Genomic DNA, 22867 nt, shown 5'->3' with positions numbered 1-22867 from the left:
TTGTTAATTATAGTTAACTATTTGAGGAGTGAGCCCGTTAGCAAACGAAAAAAAAGTCTTTATTTTTAAAATGATAATTTCAAGCTCAAAAATTATGGTTTTATTGAAATCTAAAGATATGCAATATGGATCTTGTTTGAAAGATCTCGATAAAATTTTTTATACGATGCAAAAAAAATTGAAAAATTATTTTTCATTTACATTATTTTTTAGTTTGAAAATGTAAAATAAGCTGCTTATTTTTTAAGAAGGTTTTTGGAACGGGGTCATTATATTTGCAGAGCGAGAAAGTTCCATCAATTTTAATGCTTTCCTTTGATGCGTGAGTTGAATAAGTTTTTTAAACATTGCCCTCCGAAAAACTTGAAAAATAGTAGAGTAGTATTTGTTGAGTGGGTTAATAACGAAAAATGCCTTTATCCAAACAAAATCCATATAAATTATTACCCGAACCCAGGGTGGTGCTGTGCATGATGTTGTACAATCTCAACTGTAAAAAAGTGTTTTGGATTGTTCGAATTTTTTTTAAAATCTAGATCATTAACTGTCGAAACGGACGATCTAAATGGTGCACAATACCGCCCCGAGTTGCTTATTACCCCTTTTTGATAATCTCATTAATCTCCCCTCTGACTCTATCTTTTATGGAAATGATTCCAACACCTCCTTTTATTCAGGGACACTCTATTTATTTGTCCTCATTCGAGTGAAAGTATTCCTTGATGAAAAAGGGAAAAAAAAAAATGAGTGCCACTAGGAATTACTACTAGTATCTTTTACGTATGGGTAGTGATTTTATCGGTCCCCTTTTTGTTAATATCGCTCTCCTTTGTATCTATATTAGATGATTTATTTTGTAAGAGAAGATGAGTGACATTAACAAAAAAAAGAGTGGCAAAATCAATTTCCTTTACATATCTATGAAAAAAGAGTGACACTGAATGAAAGGGTGGTAGCCCAGCTGGCACAGGAGTGCCTTTCCCTCCGTGTGCACTCGGGTTCGGGCCCCTCTAGTTGCAAAAAACATATATGAACTGGAGGGACGTGTGGAGGGTCCTGTGCCAGCTGTGCGCCTAGGTGGTGTTGTGGTGACAGCATGTCCTCTCGGACAATAGCTATGGCTCGAATCGGACATTTCACTGCGAGTCAGGAGCCTCTATGGTCATGCCCAAGGAGGGTTGCTATGCTGGACGCCGGTCGCCCCCTCCAACCCTTTTGATTATAAAAATAAAAAAATAAAAAAAAATATAAGGACAATATGAAAATTATTTTGTAGGAGAGGGGGCAAAGTGAGTTTGGTATATAAAATTAGGGCGCCGCTATTCGCAGCCCTCTATTTACTCCCGTAGCCCACTAAATTTCGGTAAATGATTGTTGAAAATCATAAATAACATTTCGGTAAATTGCTGTTGAAAACAAGATTATATTTCGGTAGCTACATGTCGAAAATATGTTCAACTTTCGGTAAACAACTGCCGAACATGCATTTTCGGTAAACATCTGTTGAAAAAAAAATTATATTTCGGTAATCGGACGCTGAAAATATATCTCAATTTCGGTAATTAACTGTCGATTATAATTGAAAATTTTTAACGGGCTATGGGAGTAAATAGAGGGGTGCGAATAGCAGCGCCCTAAAATTATTCTTTTGCCCTCTTTCAAGGAAAGGTGGCAACTTGCAATCTTATTACGTCAGGAGGATCAGTGTCAGCAGAGGAGTTTATAAATATAAATTCCCCGCCTTCTTTTTTTATGCCATTCCCGCTCACTCGTCCGGATTTTCAGTTTCTTTGCAGAGAGAGAGAGATGGCTCCGTTGAAGACAAGCAAAGTGTCCTCGATGTCGCCGGCAAAGAGGTTCGTGGTAGAGGTGACGGATTCGCCTACGACTGGACCAGTGTATCGCAGTGCGATAGCCACAGAAGGTCCGTTGGTTCAAGGCGGGGACACCTGTTGGGATAATTTCCGGTGAGCTTTTTCTTCTCTCTGTTTAATTTACTATCTCCCTGTCAATTCGAATCATATACCTTACGTTCAGGTTTGGCCATAAGTCGAGGATCGGCCCTCAAAATTATACCTATGTTTCAAAATGTTTGTCCATCATGCAAAACAAAAACGTAAAATAGTACTTTTGTAAACAAAATTTAATACAGTATTTTTTGAAGGATCGTTTGTTTTGCGTAGTGGACAAATTGTTTGGGGGATGGAGGGAGTATCTAATTTTGGGGCTCTACATATATATAAAATTAGTAAGAATTTTTTAATAAAACTCAGGGCCTAATTTAAATGGAAGCCAAGGAAAGGCCCAAAAAATGACGGTAAAGATATAGCTGAAATGATTTGTACAAAGAAACAGTTTGATAATTCGGCGATTTTGAAGTCTACGAATTATGAATTGTTGAAGACCTGTGGTGCCAACCTCGAAATTTTTTTTAAGACGTGGTGAGCTTTTTTTTCGTTGTTTTTGTTTTTTGTTTTTTCAGGTTTTCCTTTTCTTCCCTCGTTTCCTTTGGTGTCTATTGTCTCTTTCCCTCCTTCCTCTTGTCTTCTTGTATTCAGAGTAGAGGTGTCAAACGGTCCGTGCCGTTTTTAATCATGTCGTGCAGTTTTTTAATCATGCCGTGCCCATGTCGGTACATCTCCAACTAAGTTTCGTCGAAAAGAAAAAAAAACTTCGAAAAAGTGTAAAATTTGTATCAACACAAAAAGTGTAAATTGTTATGTTACAATCGGTCTAGGTGGCCGACTAGTTCGCGCCTAAACGCTAGGCGGGGTTCGACGCCTAGATTAAAATCGGCCTTGGCGCCGGTTAGTAGCCCAAGTCGGCCGATTAGTTGACAGCTAGGCCTGGTTCAACAAACCTAGATTAAAATCGGCCTTGGTGCCGGTTAGTAGCCCTAGACAACCGATTAGTTGGCCGCTAGGCGCTCTTCTTCCGCCTAACTAGTGCCTAGAGATTTTTAGAACACTGGACTGCGGGATGAATAATCACTTCTTGAATACAACTTAGTGCATTCAAATTGAAGGTTTTAGGTACTGATAGTGGCATATGTAAATGTTGATGTTTGTCCATATATTTGAAGTGGTGGTTAGCGCCTATAGTCCTGCACGGGCCTTACTCAGTGTTGGATTCTAGGTTTACAAGTTAACTGCCTGCAACAATAGCTCTTACTATTCTAAAAGTAAGATCAAATTGCGATGATGATCGTTAACAAATTCTCCTGCTTGGGTGCGTGAATAATATTTAGTTTCCTGTTGCAGCATGTCCGTGGACAAATATCCAAATAATTCGATGCTCGGTCAGCGGGAGATTCTCAATGGAAAGGTATATTTCCATTCAACATCGATCTAACGTGTATTTTTTTCCAGCGGATTCTGCCTTTTATTACTTGTTTTAACTATTTGCCGAAGATTATGTTTGTTTCTATCATGTGCAGGCTGGCAAATATGTATGGCTAACGTACAAAGAAGTATATGACACCGTAATGAAACTTGGAAACTCTATCCGCAGCTGTGGTGTTGAGGATGTAAGCTATACGATCTGTTAGTCTATTGGTAGAGTAAAGGGTTTTAAATTTGTCCAGTTCAATACGTGGCTATCGCGATTCGAAGCTACTAAGGCCTGCTCAAGCCAGCTTGATCTTCGAGAGGAAAGCTTTGCATATACACTCACTTCGAAAGGCCCAGTTCAAACTGACATGTGTTCTAAATGAAGTCTAACGTTTGCCTCGGTCGACTTTCCGTGCGCGAAACTTGCTTCTGCATTGGCCGCGCTTTTGTTAATGTTGTTCTCCTTTATCTTTAATTAGTTGCTTCCTGCTTTTGCTTTCCTGCAGTTCCATTACGTTGGTCGCTATTGCCGCATTCTGTGGATTGCTCTGTTGAAGCCCTCCTTTCAATCTGTTTTCAGCAATGCTATGGACACATCAAATATTACATCTATTTTTACATCTCTCTCACAAGTGATGGTAGGACCCACAATACTATTTAGAGAGAGTCCTACGGTCACTTGTGAGAGAAGACGTACAAATGGATGTACACTTGGATGCGTTTCTAGCACTTTGGATTTGTTTTTTGTCTACACCGATATGGGTTACTTGTAATTTCAAGTCGCGGCTTTCTCATTGCTGAAATTAGTCTTTTAAATACTACTCCCTCCGTTCCAAATTAATAGTCCAGTTCGGTCTCCAATGCATTTTTTAAATTGTTAATATTTTTCAATCTATAATGAATTTTATGTGCAATATAGATCTCATATGATAGATCTCAATTAGCTTCTGTTATACAAAAATTTTAAAATCTTTAATGACATTATAGATTGAAAAATATTAACAATTTCAAAGTTGCATTGGAGATCAAACCAGACTATTAATTTTGAACGGAGGGAGTATATGCTACTATTATCACAAATTTTGCATGCCGTTACTAAATAAGGGAGAAGTTGAAAATTTTGAGAAAACTCTGTAAATTTAGTATTTTGTTAGTCTTCCATCCTTGATTATTGGCTTCTTATTTTAGGGAGGACGATGTGGTATCTATGGGGCCAATTGCTCAGAGTGGGTCATAAGCATGCAGGTTCTTCTTCTTCTTCTTCTTCTTCTTCTTCTTCTTCTTCTTTTCTCTCTCTCTCTCTCTCTCTCTCTCTCTCTCTCTCTCTCTCTCTCTCTGTTTTACCTTCTTTGTTGTTTCAGCTTCTTCACTGTTCTTGTTAAAGTCAAAATTCATATCTATAAAAAAAATTCAAGAAGAAAACATCTTGACATTTTTTATAGTGCTGTATCCTGTTTTGGTTGAAGTTTCTAACACATTCGTATCTGCAGTTCTTGCTTCCTCCTGCTGCTATTTATCTTTTACTTTCTCTGTTTTATTTTCTGGTCATGTAGTTCATAAGATGGAATAGTTTGCTCAGGAATGGAGGTAAGTGTAAGGGTGGGGAGGCCCGGACCTCCCCCAACCTTGCTAGCTAGAATCACTCTACATATAGCATAAAATATACACTGAATACGCATGCTGTTTTATATCGGCCCCTTCAAATTTTAAAAATAAAATGAAAAGCGGCTATGTAGTGGGAAAAATGACTACTTATTCATGTGTATATGTATGTTTTGTCTAGCACGATTAGAAAGTGTTTATATTTTTCCTTAGATTTCATGCTTGAATTTCGAACAAAAAAAATTCAACAACCATGTGAATATGTCGAATTCTAGGTTTTAAGTTTCGGCCTCCCCTCTACATAAATCCTAGCTCCGTCCCTGAGTTTGCTTCTCTGCAAAGATGTCCGATGGAAAAAGAAGAAAAAGTGGAATGTTCATGTCGTTTGTGTGATGTAACAGAAAACATCAGAAGTTCTACTTTGTTAATTTATCATGTTCCATCTCTCTCTGGGCTAATATCTTTTCTATCCTCGCATGATTTTCTTTTCGGTGTTACCCTTTATGTGGATAGTTCTTCCCATTAGTGTTGCATGAGGAGCAGTACTCTCAAGACTTGTGTTTTAACTCTGAAAACTAATGCAGGCATGCAACGCGCATCGACTTACTTGTGTTCCTTTATACGATACCCTTGGTACGTATTCTTCTGCATTGGGTTACATAAGCATGTAGTTATTTATTCTTTCACCTTGTGTTGTAAGTTTGCTTTTGCCAAACAGAAGCTGTGTTCTTTTTTTATATTCTTGTCGTTATACAATACATGTAAGAGTGATAGAAGGTTTACCGCTCCTCTTTCATGATTTATACAGGTGCTAATGCTGTGGAATATATAATCAACCATGCAGAGGTTACGATTGCTTTTGCGCATGAAAAGAAGGTTCCAGAGGTACAGATGTTTCATATCGTAATTTAGGGTTAATTACGGAGGCATCCCGCAAAGCTTATAACGATTACATTAGTACCTCTAAAGTAGTCAAAATTATTTTCCTTTCCTTGAGGTTTATTACCTCACTTCAGATCTATGTTACCATGGAACTCTACTACTCAAGCGAATTACATTTTGGTAACAACGTTCTGAAACATGGTACACTTCCTTTAGAAAATGGTAAATTTAGCAATCCCCAATTTTTTCTCAAAAAGTCAAATTATTAAGGTAAAAACTGTATGGAAAAGAGGAAGCAAAGAGAAATTGTAAATTTGAGTTCAAAATAGGTTGGCGTTTCTTGTTTCAGAGACAGAAAATGTATATGGTTCGGTTCAGTGATGACGTATGAGTATGAGAATGGGGGGTCTGAAATTTATGGACGATTACCTCGAGAGAGAAGTGGAGATGGGATGAATATGCACAAATCACGGCTGCCACGCCTCTAGGAATTGTGCTTAGAGAGAGTCAGAGAGGGCTTTGTGTTGGAAATCCGGTCTTCAAAATGATGAAAGTGATGGCATCGCCTGAGAGATTTGGAACGGTAGAAGCATTCGAGTCACGTTAAGAAAACGCTTTCCTAAAGACAGTATTTGCTCCCACCATGAGGTGTGCACCGGGTTACAGCAAATCCGCCTTTAAGATAAATCGAATCCGAATTCTAGGTTCTTTCTGTCCGCGTTTGTACAAACGAAGACAGACAGAATATCCGCTAAGCAAATGTAAAAGAACCAAGAACTGATACTCTATTTTGAGATATAACAGAATATCAGTTTGCCATTTCTAGGAGGAGACTGTGTAGAGAGAAAGAGAGCAATTCAGTATGAAATTTTCCAATATATAGATTGATTTAACCAATGGCTTATTTATAGACTAATAGGCACCTTTATGTGAAAGGTTGTGTCTCTAGTAAACAACCCTATTAATGGAAAGAACATGCCTATTAGTAGGCATCCTTTAAACAAGTAATTAGGAAGAGTCATGCCTCTTGGAGGCATCTCATGATTCATATCCCTTTCTAATAATCATATCTTTCCAAACGAACACACCCCAATTTAATGGGTGTTACAATCATTTATATAAAGTCACAACTCATGTGAAAAAGTGTAGCAACCTTTCACAAAATCCCCACTTAGTACCTTTCTGAAAATTCCAAACTAAAATCCAATTTTATTTTGAAAAACTCCAACACTTTGGAGAAGGGTGCTGTCTCAGTAGATGGCGAGTGTTGAGAGTGACTGGGGAGGAGCGGTGTAGGCGTGGCAGTGGGGTCAAGAGATGAGGGGAGAGAGTATGGAGAGAAAGATTTGGTAGGGTGCAGGGGGTGGGAGGGAAATGGGAGGATGATGGGGGCAACTTCAGGTAATTAGGCAATTTCTCCATGAAGTGAAGGTGCAGTTAACTTTCAATTTCCGTCTCCTACATTACGAGCCAACCAAAGACGGGAGGTTGGTTTCTTTTTAGGATGGCTTGGGAGAATATCTGCAATGCGTTAACCTCAGGGTTAGTCAGAGTAGCTTACCGTTGTACCTGTTCATTCGTGTCCTTATGCCATCTGATAGCCGAAAGGTCCATTTTGTGACAAGCTATTCTGGTGCTAGTTTTAATGTTCTCTGTCATAAATTGGTGGTAGTAGGAACAAGCTATAAACAATTGTATCTGAGTTGATCTTGTTTCTACTTTTTCCCTTTCAGCTGCTGAAAACTTTCCCTAACACAACAAAATACTTGAAAAGTAAGTTGCACTTGATTCAGCATTTTGCGTCCATTTGCATTTGCAGTTATTAAGAATTGTGTTATGATTTCACCATGTAGCAATTGTGAGCTTTGGCGATGTTACTCCTGAACAAAGAGAAGAAGTTAAAAAGTTTGGTCTGGCCCTATATACTTGGCATGAATTTTTGGTATTGGTAAGCTACTTGTTTAGTCTGTAAGTTTCCCCATATCGACTTGCGTTGTCAATGATCATGCTATTCATTGTTTTGTTTTTGATAGTTTTTTTTTTTTGTTGAGATGGGCTGTTTGAATTTGAGTTGAATAATGCCTTTTTTGTAGCTCATTAAATATGTTTTTAGGAAACTAGCAGTCAATTTCTAAGAATGGAAGTTGTTAGGTGCATAATTATTAGGGATTGTCAATGGTTTCCCTCTCATTGTAGTTCGAAAAGATTCGAGCCTGACAAGATTGCACCTACATTGCTCTTTACACTACTTCCTAAATGTCCAGATAATAAATTGGTTAGGCAACTTATATAACATGCTGGATTCATTGCCAGCACAAGAGCATGCTGGCAATTGATCTTGATAATTATTAAATCACATCCTAAATAGGGCTGCAAATTAAGCGAGCATTCGGCAACAATTCGATGCTCGATTCGGTAGAGGCTTGTTTGAGTTCGGTTTGTCTATCAAACAAATAGAACCTGGACCTTAATTTTAAGCTCGTTTAATAAATGAGCTGAGCCCGAGCCTGATGGTTTTTGGCTTGCAACCTGAATATGTAGATACTTGTATAAACTTGAATATGTATAAACTTATCCTACTTTTATACATAGAAACTTACATATGTACACAATGGAAACTTTACACTCTGTATATCTATGAACTTGTACATTTAGTATTTATAAACTTACGTATGTGTATTCTATGATGTTGTAAATGTAAGAACTAATTTATGTCTTTGCAGCACTAGACCTATATGTGAGCACAAATATATAATATTTTTAGCTCGTTAAGGCTCGTGAACAAGCTCAAACTCAACTAAAGCTTAAGGCCATCTCAGCTCAAGCTTGGCCCATGAAATTTCCATTCGGCTTGAACTCAAGCTCAAGTTTGCTAAAATCTCATACTTCTGAAGCAACACAACAGATGCCATGAAATAAACACACTATCCACTCTTAGTAATTGGTAATTACACATATTACCTGTACCTGACTGACCCAAACATATAAATGATGTTGATAACTTTGTCATTAGCATAAAACTGAAATTCATATAGACACTAATTTAACCCAGATTTTGATTTCAAAAAGTCCAAAGCATCCTCCATCTGAGAGCCCCTTAAAGAGATTTTGGGCCACAAGTTTTAATGCAAAAGGAGTTTGGTCAATGAATGTTTTTAGGCTGTCTTCTGGCCTTGGCTCTTAAAGCAACTATCACAAGCTGAGAGAAATCTTGCTTATACTAGCTCATAGCAGTACAAAATCTTATGCTCAAACTCTGCATATGTGAATTTGAAGGCGAAAGCACTAAATCTACGGCTTTGATACGATGTTTACTCTCAATATGACAAACTTGTCTTTTGTATGACACACAGAAGGCAAACATCTACTTAAAGGTTACATAAGTATGTTGTATTGAACCTGGAAAAAGCTGTGGCATTTTACTTCTCTGGGAAATATTTTGCGCACCTATGGTAGATAGTACATAGTATTTAGGGTGATTGGCCATTGTTAAGCTTTTTTTTAGCTTTTGATCTCATGGTCAGAGGACCCTTTTAAGGTACAGTGCACGTTTTTTCCTATTTCATTATGGTCTTTTGACATGCTTATGTAGCTTATCCTTTGATGAGATAAATGTAAATCGGCCCATGTTTGCTTGTTTAATGAGAAAAGTTGATAAATTACCTACTGGTTTGGCGCAGTGCCAGTTCATCAGCGTGACAAGTATAGACGATACATGATAGTATGGTACTTCTGTTGACTGTTTTTTACATTAATTTGACTACTACCCATTCATTTTGCAGGGAGAAAATAAGCAGTATGATCTTCCAGCAAAGAAGAAATCTGATATTTGTACAATAATGTATACCAGTGGCACCACTGGTGACCCGAAGGGTGTTATGATCACCAATAATAGCATTATAAATGTTGTTGTTGGGATGAACCGTGTGCTGCAAGAGAATGTGAATGAACCGGTAATGTTGGCTTGAAGATTTATATCCTCCGTCACCATGTGTAGACAAACCATGGGCTTTCAATTGATCGACCAATTTATTCTTCTTTTATGTGAAATTTCTTGTACTTGTTTTTGGAATCTTTCAGTTCAACGAAAAGGATGTTTATTTTTCATATCTTCCTCTGGCACATATATTTGATCGTGTGATTGAGGAGATTCTTATCCGTCATGGCGGCTCAATAGGATTCTGGCGTGGGGTAAGATGACAAATTTCTTTTCTTTTCACAAAAGAGTGAGAGATAACAATTGTCGTCCGTTTCATCTTTTAGGATGTCAAGCTATTGACTGAAGATCTTGGTGCGCTGAAACCTTCTATTTTTTGTGCTGTTCCCAGAGTATTGGACATGATTTATACAGGTATGCATTATTATTCGCCTGATACACAATGTTGAATTCTCTAATCCTTGTGCGCTTCATAAATACTGTGGATCTATACATTTGCAGTGGTTTTGATCACCATACAGTAATCAACTAATTGCAGTGAAAGAGTTGGCATAAGTGATCTACAATTTTTTTTCCATCTTTTAGCTCAAAATTATCTTCTGATCCAAGAAAATCTAAAAAAGAAAAATCAAATTGTTGGGTCTGCTTATTTTTTGATTGTGGAGTGTTCCATGACAGCGTTAAATTCTCAATCCAGGACAACAAAGATTGTAAAGTCAAAGTTGTTCATTCTGTCGGCTCATGATAATCCTATGTTATGGGGCAATTATATAGCCCACACAGTTTAGTCCCCCGAATGTTACTTGCATTGCATGTCACCGTATAATTCACTTCCTCATTTTCAGGTTTGAAAAACAAGATTTCTTCTGGGAGTCTCGTTAAGCGTTCTTTGTTTGACATCGCATACAGAAGGTAAGTTCTCCTCCACACGTCACACCTTTTATTAGAAGGGAAATGCAGAGCAATGAGGACATTTTTGGAGTCACAATTCAGAAATGAGACTCCCTAAGTTACTTTTTATTATTCAACCCTCTCAGCTGAAGCCTCTTTTCGCTTCTTGAAGGACATCTTCTTTTTTTTGGTCAAACGACATCTTCGCAACCACTAATGCAACAGATTGTACTAGACATTAATGCTTCCAAAATTTTGGTCCTTTGTCCTTGCGGAACTTCACTTTCCTAATTTTCTTTGGCATACATGCATTTGTTCTTCTCTCTCATTGTACTTGCTTAAGCTTGAAATTGCCCTCCAAGATCACCACCTTTTACTTCATTACTCATATTTGAAGCATCATGTCCTCCATCATTCGTATAGGTGGGAACTTCAGATTTTTCTTCTCAGTTGTTGGCTAACGCAGGTTAAGCTAAGTCATTGTGGTTTTCTACCATCTAATCTAATCTTTATCTGCACTTCAAAAATGCTGCAGCAAACTTGACCGTATGAAGAAGGGGATGAAACATACGGAGGCAGCCCCAAATTTTGACAAAATCGTTTTCAGTAAGGTAGTATACGTATACATGTGGGAGCTTCTACATCTTCCACAACCCCCCCCTCCCTCTCTTTTACTGTTTATTTTTGTCCATAAATAGAACTCATTTTTTCCTGTTTATTATCCTCAGGTAAAGCAAGCACTAGGGGGGAATGTACGGCTTATTATATGCGGAGCTGCACCCCTCGCTAGGCATGTAGAAACCTTTTTCCGAGTCACGAGTTGTGCATATGTTATTCAAGGATATGGTATGCACTATGCTCCTTGGATATTAACACATACCTATTCACGTTTCAATTGTTTTGCTTGTTTTATTGGCATTGAGATACAGTTTTTTTTTTTTTTTTTGGGGGGGGGGGGGGAGATAAATCTATTGAGATACAGTTCACCTAATTTCCCTTGAAACTGGGGTTTTTTCTTGCCCACCCATTTGAGCAGTTATATGTTTCATTGTTGCTTAAACGCCAGAGTGTATTAGAGTTGTGTCACCCTTTTCAGTGAAGGCATCTTTCTTTTAACTTCATTGGTACTTGATTGACGAACTGTAATAAGATTGGAAGATGATGCCGAGTATTTAGTTCCTGGACATGGTAAAATAGCGTGCAGTGTAACACACCCGTGCTTTATCAATTAGAGTGGTTTTCCTGTTAACAACATTCAGTGACTTCTGTAATTTATTCCACCGCGAGACTTTCTAGAAAATTAGGGAAGTGTAGTGGCCTTATTAGCGTTCAAGGTGAATGCTTTGATATTATACTTGTGGTTTGATGTGATGGTACAATAAGATACAGCCTTAAGTAAGGAGAAGCGTGATGAATGATGATAATTTCTTCCATTTGGTAATCCATTAAGCTCATCACTTATCAGAATGCTACTCAGCTCGATTTCACATTTCTTTAGGATTTCTTATGGATTTTAATTGGTTATAGAGTTCCACCTCGGATTCTCTGCACGAGGCATGAAGATTGCCCAACACTTAGGGTGGTTGCAAATTGAATGAGCATTCTAACCTTGGTCCTTGTTGAAAACCTTTGCCAGAGATGTATCAGATTGGGGTACTTGAGAAAAAGAAAAAGAAAAAGAAAAAGGAGACTATGATCTGGTGTCATACAACGAATTAATGGGTTTATGTTTCATTCATTTTGTTTCTGTGATGTAGGTCTGACAGAAACCTGCGCGGGATCATTTCTCGCAACACCAGATGTGATGAATATGACTGGTACAGTGGGTTCTCCAGTGCCCAATGTGGAAGTACGCCTAGAATCTGTCTTTGAGATGGGATACGATGCCCTTGCAAGCACACCGCGCGGAGAAATCTGTATGAAGGGCGAGACAGTGTTCTCAGGGTACTATAAACGCGAAGACCTCACAAAAGAGGTCCTGGTTGATGGATGGTTCCATACAGGTTTGCCTATACCCGTCTCTCATGGAATTTACTTAGGGGCTGTAATTCATAAATTGCTTACGATTTTCTCTCTGTTCTTTTCTTCGTATGTTCCTAACAAGTTTTTCCATCAGGGGATGTCGGAGAATGGCAACCAGACGGGAGCATGAAAATTATTGACCGGAAGAAGAACATTTTCAAACTTGCACAAGGAGAATATGTTGCTGTTGAAAAGTTGGAGAGTGTTTATGGTGGTGTCCCTGGTATTGACTCGGTAGGTCTCTCCGATTATGTCATTTTCCATCAAAATATGACTGTCCAGTAATAACATCCCGGGAAAAAATCTCCGAAACTGAAAGAGAATGGTATCGTAATCTGAAGTTTCCTTCTTTGGCTAACTAAGCTTATGACAAAAAGTTTTCTTCCTCTGTTTCTGAATTAAGTACTCCGTAACTTGTAATCTGGAGATTATGGAAATCGGAAAGAGATGGGGGTAAAAAAAGAAAACAGAGTGAGCCTGAAATCTCACTCGTCCATAATAATCATGTCAAAGACAACAATAGCCTACAATCTCAAGTTATTGTTTGCTATTATGTGCATCTTTTCATCTTCAGGTCATAGTTTGTTTTTTCACTGTGGCACTAGAGATTCAACGTGTTAGGATGCGTGCTGATCGGAATCAAGGATGTGTAAATATTCGGCTAATACTTGGTGCATCTCTCTTTCAGCATGAAGGTCGAGAACTCACCTCTAGTTCCTTGCTCCTCCAAGCATGCACACGCAGGAAGTATAGAAGATAAAACCATTCAAAATGAGAAAGGATGAAACCTTAATCGATAACACTTATGGCAGGTAGACTTTGAAAGGGCAAAAAAGGAAAAATAGAAAAATACCATTCTAACAATGAGGAAACAAATACGTAGGTCCTTTCGATATCTTAGATTTTTTTGTCGCTACGCAAAATGAAGCATATTGGTGTAAGTATACAGATGAACTGAGACTCAAAACTTTCTATTTGTGGGGTTGCGGGAATAGAATTTTTCTTATTTGCTAGTTTGCTACAGGTTGTGACCTTCATAAGATGTTGGTGTTATTCCGTTGTATACGATGGCGTTTTAAGTATTTTTCCAAGTCGTTTGCGATTGGACACAATGTTTGCAGTGTCTTAGGAACGGTCATGACTCATCTATAGATGTACTTCTGGCCATTCAGATTGGTAACTTGATCATTTGACTATTTTGTTTGCCTAATGAAACATCAGCTTGTGTTTGATCCTGCATGCATTTCAATTTCAGATATGGGTATACGGGAACAGTTTCGAGTCTTTCCTTATTGCTGTTCTTAACCCGAATAAAGCAGCACTGGAACGTTGGGCTGAAGAAAATGGTATTCCTACTAGGGATTTCAATTCCCTCTGTGAAAATCCCAGGGCAAAAGCTTACGTACTCGGAGAGCTAGCAAAAGTTGCAAGAGAAAAGAAGGTTTGATTCCTTCACTGTTCAGTTACTTTTAAGTACCTGTCTCGTTTTACAGGTCATGTGTTGATGTTTTCTTTTTCAAATTTTTTTTTTTTTACATCTTTTGGGGTTGATCGGAGGGGTGGAAATGGCGTATAGACGCAGGAGTTTCCTAAGAAATGTTTTATATGCTTCACAGTTGAAAGGTTTTGAGTTCATAAAAGCTGTTCATCTCGACCCGGTGCCATTCAACATGGATCGCGACCTTCTCACCCCAACATTCAAGAAGAAAAGGCCTCAGTTGCTCAAATACTACCAGGTATGCATATCTCCTCTTGTTTCTGCCAAGAAATCTTCTGGTATGCCTTTGTACTATGGTTTTTTGCCCACTTGTTAGGGGTTTAAGGACCCATAAGAAGCACACACTAACCATAATGCACGAAAAGATAGTGAGCCCGATTTATGCGATTGAGTCGGTCCAAACCGGCGTACAACCACAGGTAAAAAATCACGAGGGCATTTTATTTCAACTTATACTATCATTGTCTGGGTACTGACCCCAAACTTAAACCCACCGTTTTTTTCAAACTAGTAATCAAAACCACGGGTAAAAAATAAGGTAAAAATTGCCTCAATCAGTGCTGGTCGTTTCGGATATCCGTCAGTTCGGATAAGATTACCATCCCTGGCAAAGAACAATTTGGTATGGTCATGGATGGCACTTGTGAAATTATAAGATCGTGTTTGGATCAAGTGGCTTGCGGAGGGAAAAGAAAAGATAAAGCGATTCCCAAATCCTTGATCCAAATGCAGCCTAAGGGAATCGTACTACCAATTCCCTTCTTGATAATTTGATTTTTCTTTCATGACGACGTTTAAGGTACTTTTTATGTGGACACGAATCTAAAATAAAATGTCTGTGATGCAGAATACTATTAACAACATGTACGAGAGCACAGGTACAAATTTGCAAAGTATGCGGCAGCCTCGTTGCCAGAGGTTTTTTATGAGCTCAAAGCCCTAAGGCTCAGTTTAGACGGCGGGACCCAGAAAGTTTTTGCATTCTCTTTCATCCCACTTTTTTCCCTATTGTGTATCCGATAAACTAAATGAGAACTTGTACAACATGGACCATTAAGCAAGAAACAAACCGCACTAGTCTCACACGACTTGTCCACCGGTTAAGATCAGTTTGTGCCAAACATTGCTCAGAGTGTTTGCGATAACTATGAATACATATTTTATGTTATAGCTGTGAGATTACAAACTATGCTGCAAATTACAAATTTTAGATTTTCGTAGAAATAGTATAAACTTGTTTACTTACAGTTGTGAGATTTTTGTCAAAGCTGAAACAAAAGTTGATTCTGTTTGTTACAAAAAGCTGAAAATCAGCTTCCATAATACTTAGAATCCAAAATTTAATCTCAAAATCTAGCTTATCCAGAATTAGGTTTTACTACAAGCTTTTTCAGCTTTTAAGAACCCCAGGAATTCCAAAATCTGTTAACATGACTTTGGACAAACACTCAGAACAACTATTTAGAAGCTAAAATTTCAAAATTTGTTCATAGAATTTTTCGAAAACACACTGTATATTAGCAAGGGGAAAAACATTGATTTTTTTTTTTTTTTTGAAAAAAAGAATTGATAAATGGAATTCCTCTCTACCAGAAATGCACAATGCCTGAAAAAAAACATCAATTCCTTTCCTTTCCTTTAACATTTTCATTGTTCCATAATATGCGGTTCCAAACACGATTATACTTTATCCTGATAAGGAATTTTTCCTTCCACGATAGTACAATGGTGTTTAATAAGATGTCAAATGAAATGATTAATGAACAATAAATGACATACCAGATAAACTAGCCACTTAAGTTCACACAGCCGAACCTGACATACTTCGTTAATGAAAACAAGATAATGTTTCAAGCATCTTACACTCTCACTGGACATGCCAGGGAACTTAAGTTGATCACACATTTGATTTTATCCATATTAATTTGATTCAATACAAACAGAAAGAAGAATTGATACAATACAAACAGAACAATGTCAGGTTCACTTACATTTGCTACCTTGGCAATCATATTACCTCTCTTTCAAGGAGAAGAACTTGTGATAACGGCGAAGACTGCAACGCAAGTAGTTCCTCTCTGCTATACTTCAACCTTTGATCTATTCCACAATCACAAATGGAAATTTTGACATAGGTCAGCAAAAACTGCAACTTTTGGAAGATACATTATTCGATAAAAACAAGCAAAAGGTTTACCAAAGAATGTATTCTTATTGGATTGAGACACATGCATTTTCTCCAGCTTCTGTTTCACTTGCAACATCTTTAAAGTTGATTGAGATGGAGTTGAAGATGTGGAGCTATCTTGGTCAGATTGAACATTGCGAACAAGTTCATGCCTTACTTCAATTTGAGGATGCCTTTTGCAAAATTGCAAAAGAACATCTTCCGTTAAAAGCCAACAACCCCACAGATCTAGTGTTCTCAGTGTTTCTGGTGGATTAAATGAATCAATCCCAGCATTGGTCAACACAGCATCTTGAAGCCTCAGATTTGTCAGCTTAGGGAGAGATTGCAAGACGTACAAAGACGTATCTGTGAGGAAAACACTTTTGAGAGACAAATAGGTCAACTGTTGCAAGCCTGTCAGAGGAAGCAGAGCAGCGTCACTAACTTTTGTATCCTCCAAATCCAACCTTTCTAAACAAGTGATGTTTTGCAGTGCTGTCAGGGAGTGAATCCACTCTGGCTCATTCCCCGCTTGGTGAATCAATCCTAATGACCAGGAAAAACAAAAAATAATATTGATGTTACTAGAAGGGGTGGTAAACATATAAAGATATCCACAGCCAAACCATCCCCTTAATTCAAAACAACAGATATGTACCACTGACCAGTTTGGTTTATTTGGGTGGGTTCAGTAAATAAACAGCATATTCAGATACTACACCAAACAACCGAAAAACAAAAAAGAAAACCATCAAACATAATGCAGCATATATTACACTAAAACAAGAATGTAGGATTTTGACATCCTCTCTTCATGCCATCTTTTCTAGCCCAGAATAATTAATTGTATACTTCGCTTTAATAGACAACCAGCAGTTGGTTCTAAAAGCACGGAATATATGGCAATGAATGTGGGTAGTACTTTCCAAAACAATAATAGGAGAAATAAAGAAGTTGATGAAATGCAAGGGGAGCTCCAACACTAGAAGGAAGAGTCATACCGTTAATATTTGTCTTGCTAAGGTTGATAACTTTTAGTGAAGGAACCATGCTGATATATGAAATGGCGAGATCATCTGCTGGTGTGCAAGATAAAGATATATTTTGCAGAGTAGGAACATTTCCAGCTAAAATCCCCAATCCAGCAGCAGTAACTCCTGTTCCGTCGAGGATTAAAATTCTCAAATTTGCTCCAATGCATGCAATAATTTCAACTGAATTGTCATCGATCAAAGTAGAGCTGAGATCCAAATGTTCAAGCGCATTCATGTGAGACAAAAAGCAGAATTCGTTAAAATAAGAGTTGGACAAGTCCAAGAAGAATAGGGAACTGGTTGCGACATATAGAAAGGCTTTAGACACATCCGAATATGAAGCCCCAGCAAGAATAAGCTTCGTCAAAGGAGCTTTATCACCATGGCCTTCAAAAAGAGAACGAACACTGCAATTACTCATGTTTAGGCATGTAAGAGTGGACAAATTTGGCAGCTCAGTAACCTTAGTCCAAGCTAGATTCAGGAAGCTCAACATGGGGAACACTTTCAAAACGGCAGCTCCTTCATTAGATATTTCGCTTCCCCAAAGGTCTAGGTACTGTAGCTTTGTCAAAACCTAATAAAAGTAGCCATCAAAATTACACTAAAGATTTCATCTATCACTCCATTGTAATGGACTGTAAAATTCGGGAATTACAGAAACAGAAGAAACATCTGAACACACAAAGGAGGTTCCCTAACATAGTTTGTGATACTAACACACTTACAAGTAACACCACAACAACTTCCTTGAATTTGGTACAGCTTGGTGTATAACTCAACTATGAAAAACTTGTACAATCAGAGGTATCAAACTCGTGTTGCATGCGTCCTCTGGACCACTTTCAGATCTAATTGGCCAGTCTCAACCAGACCAATGTCATCAACTATGAACATTTCCCACTTCTCAGACAGCAAGAAAAAGCAGTTCCAATGCAATGAAAAGGAACAGAAGGTGGAATATGCCATCAAATTCGCCTACGAATAGGAGTTTGCATAGGCGTGGCACTGGGGCATCTTGAAATATGTATTCGATTCCCCATACCAGATGTGATTTTCCAGTCACATACCCAATCCATATATTGACATTTCCAATTATTTGCTTCTGTTCCTTTTTTTGGTTAAAAACACTTCAAGCAACAAAATAACCAATCTTGTACAAACTCATAGGAGAAGTATTTTCCTCTTTATATCGATAATTAGTAAATTTCCTTATGAGTAACATAATTACCTAAACATGAGGGGGTGGAATTTATTTTTAGTATAATATTTTATCTGCGGTAGTTATATCAACCCCGAGACAAGCTCAAGAAAATTTGTTATTTCTTCCCCAAACCAAAACCAAAACCCAAAAAGAATATCGGGAACTGCCACAATTGGGGCGGGGATGGGGCGGGGCATTCAATTCTCTTGAAACTAAAGCATTGTTATCCTATTCTCATTTTAAAAAAATTTCATGATTCATGCACCTCCCGTTTTGTTGTGCATGAAACACTCCCCATGCCAATATCTGGTTTTAGTCCTCTTTGTCATGCTACAAACTCCTTCAACTACAGCCACAAACTGTAAGTTACACCATAATAGAGTAAACAAGTAAAATACATAGAGCAATTGCAATGTAGCAACTTCCTACTGCCTTTCAGAAATTACAAGACACATCAGAAAAACAGTACCAAGTTCGTTTACGAGGAAATTTATATACCTGAAGAGAGCTTAACACCCGATCAGTGACAGGCAGACCTCCCAAGTCCAATAAAGACAAGTTTACAAGGGAAGAGAGAAGCGAAATTCCTTCAGCAGTCACTCCTGTTTCAGCAATATGTAACTTTTCCAAAGTTGAAACCGACAAAAGATGCCTAATGCCAGCATCAGTAACCTTGGAGCACCGAGAAAGGTCTACCTCCTTTAAATTCGCCATTCCTGAAACAGGGAACAAAACCTTGCACATGTAACAATTACAGAAGCAGTTGCCGGGAGGAATTTGACAGGATTTTGAGTCACAACCACTAAAATAATAGACAGGTTAATCTGCAAGGGTAGAGAGTCTATTGTATACCAGTCTATAAAACACACACTCCTTCCGTTAGGCTTCCATTAATCAAATTAATCAAAAAGAAGATGAAATGATGAATGCCACATGCTGATTCATAACATGTCTTAAAGACACTTTTGCCCTTCTTCTAACCTACTGAATTTGCTGTGAAAAAAACTTGCTGTCTTTTTGTATGAGGGTAACATCTCCTTGCACTCTGAAGGGAATGAAACCACCACCTCAATTCCCTAGTTTAACATTAATCATGTTCCCAGCCCGCTCGAGGCATTCCATTATACCAGATGCCTTGAATGGACCGTTGCATAAAGACATTAAGCAAACAAAACATTTTTCTTCTAATGCTGTCAAAAATAAATTACAAGCAACAGATAATAATGGAAAACTACTCTCTATTATTCAATTATTTCACCCAGTAAAATGGGAAGTATATAACTTAGGAAACTTGCCTTATAAGCAGAAATAAACTAGCGTACCTGTAATATCCCAAAGGGCAGAACTAGTAATTCTACGGCAATCTGAAACATTCAGTGAGCGCAAATAACGAAATGCACCCAAGTATGCCATCCACTCTGCATCCACCGAGATCTCACCTCTAAGATCAATATCCTCTATGCAATATTTGAAGACTCTACAGGAGAAAAAAAAATCTGTTTAAGTTTAAACCGACTAAAGTCATATGCAAATACATCACTCTGAATATAGCAAGACACGCAAATTCAACAAAACTCCTCTGCAATGATAGCTACATGTACACATCTATATACTACCATACTTCATTAAAAGAATATTCTAAACAGCACCGTGTTAAAGCTTCTTCACTGACTACGACAGATTCAGAACAAATGATCAGATAAAATCCAAGACGAAATGAGGGATTACCATTCTGTTTCAACCTGAACAAAAGGTGAACAAAAGAACAAAACTGTGAATAGTAAAACCCATATTCACTACAAATTATAGTAAGAGCAAATTTCATGCCAAGTTTCACAGCCCAAATAAAAGTTGGAAACAACTGTACAAGCATGAACTTCCAATCGAATTTTGATCAAAACTGTCTTCTTTAAATTCAGTCCTTCCTCTGTCACATCTATAAGACTATAACATATTGCCACAACAAAGCAATGTTCAAAGCCAAAGTCCTGTATACTGAATAGCATCATAAGTTTTTCTGCACCTTCACGACACGATCCCACACAAGACAACACAACACAACTAAAGAGCTATTAAATCGACTTATGTATTGTTACAATTCATATGATTCAAGCTTAAATATCTGATCACAGGCCACAACAAACGAAATATGAGTCAGGCTCGGCTCAGCTCGACTCTTTAAGGGCCCGGCTCGAGATAGAGTTTTAGGATGGTTTAGTAAACGAGCTGAGCTAGAATACTAAAAAGCTCGGTTTGGCTCGTTTGCACCCCACGCAGCGAATATCAAAGCTTAATTATCAGATCACAGGCCACAGCAAATGGAAATCAGAGATTCGTTACTCTAATTAGCGAATTGCAATAATTAGACATGCGCAAATGATCCATAGAAACGGTCAAATGAAAAGGTACGAGCTTTGATGTGACTCACTCGAGGAGGGAAGGATGGAGCAGCCGCCGCCGTAGGAGTCGACGGACGAGAGCTCCGGCGAGGTGAGAGGGCATGCGCTCGAGGGTGCGCCGCTGTCTCCGCCACGACTCGACGGCGTCCCTGCTCTGCGACGCCGCTTCGATGCAGAGGCGGACCAAGTGGCTCTCCTCTTCGATCATCATCGCGTCTTTGCTCCCCATTGCGTCAGCTGATATCAAACTCTCCAATCAACTACTGATGATGAAGATGATCGCTTGGTCTAGGGTTTTGAAAGTAAAAAGCTTTTGGGCATTGTGGACACGTGTCAAACCGTCAGCAACTGATGGAGCTAAGAAGTGGGGGCCATCAATACGGCGGCGTTTTGTAGTTCTGAAGGCTTCTCATGTTCAAGATGAGAAGTCTTAATCACCAATTAAATTGTAAATTTGTGGAATTTAGTTTTAATTTTTTAATGATCTGAATAGTTAACATTGTAGAACTCGTTGAAAGAATTATGATCAAGAAAATTCAAGCTAATAAGGTATCAATTAGTATCTGATCGAAAGGATTAAAAGGAGTTTAGACTTTAATTTATGAGCTTTGCCACATTGAATCAAAACAGCTAAGCCATCAAAATAAGGATTCAGGCAGTTCCATCAAACTCGGTGAAATCGTATTCAATTAGTAAATGATCTGAATAATCTGAATCGTTCACATTGTAGACCTTGTTGAAAGTAGTAGTTTAGTGAAAATTCATGCTAATCAAATACTAATTAGTATCTAATCGGAAAGGATTAGAAGGAATTTAGGCTTATCTTTATGAGTTTTGTCACATTAAATCAAACCCAAAATCTCATTTACACGGGACGAACGACTTTCAGGACGACGCCGCTTTAATTACTCAGACCTTGCGGTTTGAAGATCTGAAGTTTGAGGAAGAGATTGTTCTTCGATTAGTAATGAGAAAAGTATGAAAACATGGAATGAATGTTTAAAGAATTCATATGAGACAAACACCGTAAACTAAAAATATCAGCTGTTTGGTACTCGTCGAGACGGGTGATTACTTCAAAAAATAAAATGTGGATTTAACAAAAATTCTAAAACGACGAACAAGGACGGAACCAGAATTTTATCCTAACAGTGGCAAAATGTATGCTTAAAAAAATAAAAAAATGCATGACAATATGAATAGTCATCGGCTCTAAAAAAAATTAAAATAACATAATAAAAACTATAATAATTAGTAAATGATGTTTTCTTGACCATGATTTCCAATCACAATAGTTTACACAAATTAATAAACTGTTGGAGTATATTTTTTTCATATAGTGCAAATACCATCTATTGCTCAAGACAAACTCAACAAGGGATTCAAAACATTCATTAATTTCTCTAATTTCAATTAAATATTGAAAAATTGAAGAAGACTAACCTTTTTTGAATGGAGTTTGAGAAATCCACACAAAATGCCAAACGATAAATGATTTTTTAACTTTTCGGAAGTCTCGATGTAAGCGGTGAGTCATCCCTCAATACCAGTATATCACACAACCACTACCGGTGGTATTGGAGTAGTGTATAATGCACACCTTTAGGTTAAATTGCTTTAAGTTTTGTTTTCTTTCTTTTTTGTCTTATCTTATAGAGTACTTTGCAAAAAAGCAAAGTGTGTAGTTTTTTTTCTTAATTAGACCTCATCGTTTAAATTATTTCACTTTGGCCCAATGACTTTAGTTTTGGAATATTTTTTTAGGTCTCTTTTCTTGTAAAAAAAATTAGAGAATTGATGACTAGTATATAGCAAAAAATAATGAAAAAAATCTAGCGGTGGCGGATCTATATAAGTTAGGGATAATTTCTTTCTTTTACATATAATAATTACATTTTC

The 22867-nt window shown here is 37.7% G+C and overlaps 2 protein-coding genes across 3 annotated transcripts; one reads left to right on the top strand and one right to left on the bottom strand.

Moving 5' to 3' along the window:
- Positions 1–1758: 1758 nt before the first annotated feature.
- On the top strand, positions 1759–15279 carry LOC131317896 (long chain acyl-CoA synthetase 4-like). Its single transcript, XM_058347579.1, has 19 exons — positions 1759–1967; positions 3261–3324; positions 3437–3526; positions 4518–4574; positions 5516–5564; positions 5740–5816; positions 7547–7586; positions 7667–7761; positions 9596–9766; positions 9894–10004; positions 10077–10164; positions 10596–10662; positions 11177–11252; positions 11370–11487; positions 12399–12644; positions 12758–12897; positions 13919–14104; positions 14280–14399; positions 15009–15279. The coding sequence occupies exons 1-19, from the start codon at positions 1807–1809 to the stop codon at positions 15102–15104; spliced, it is 2052 nt and encodes a 683-aa protein (XP_058203562.1). The 5' UTR covers positions 1759–1806; the 3' UTR covers positions 15105–15279.
- A 613-nt stretch (positions 15280–15892) lies between these two features.
- Positions 15893–21299, bottom strand: LOC131317897 (uncharacterized). 2 transcript variants are annotated; one of them, XM_058347581.1, is made up of 7 exons: positions 20998–21299; positions 19892–20046; positions 19068–19285; positions 17333–17942; positions 16359–16877; positions 16149–16261; positions 15893–16064 (listed from the first exon to the last, which is right to left on the bottom strand). In XM_058347581.1, exons 1-6 carry the CDS (start codon positions 21195–21197, stop codon positions 16170–16172), a joined length of 1794 nt encoding a protein of 597 aa, XP_058203564.1. In that variant the 5' UTR covers positions 21198–21299; the 3' UTR covers positions 15893–16064; positions 16149–16169. The 2 variants fall into 2 exon arrangements, with proteins under 2 accessions (XP_058203564.1, XP_058203563.1); XM_058347580.1 differs by having other exon boundaries at positions 15893–16261.
- Between the last annotated feature and the right edge of the window lie 1568 nt (positions 21300–22867).

Source organism: Rhododendron vialii, chromosome 2a, assembly GCF_030253575.1.
Source record: "Rhododendron vialii isolate Sample 1 chromosome 2a, ASM3025357v1".
Lineage (NCBI taxonomy): Eukaryota > Viridiplantae > Streptophyta > Magnoliopsida > Ericales > Ericaceae > Rhododendron > Rhododendron vialii.
This window is presented reverse-complemented; position numbering and strand designations above follow the sequence as displayed.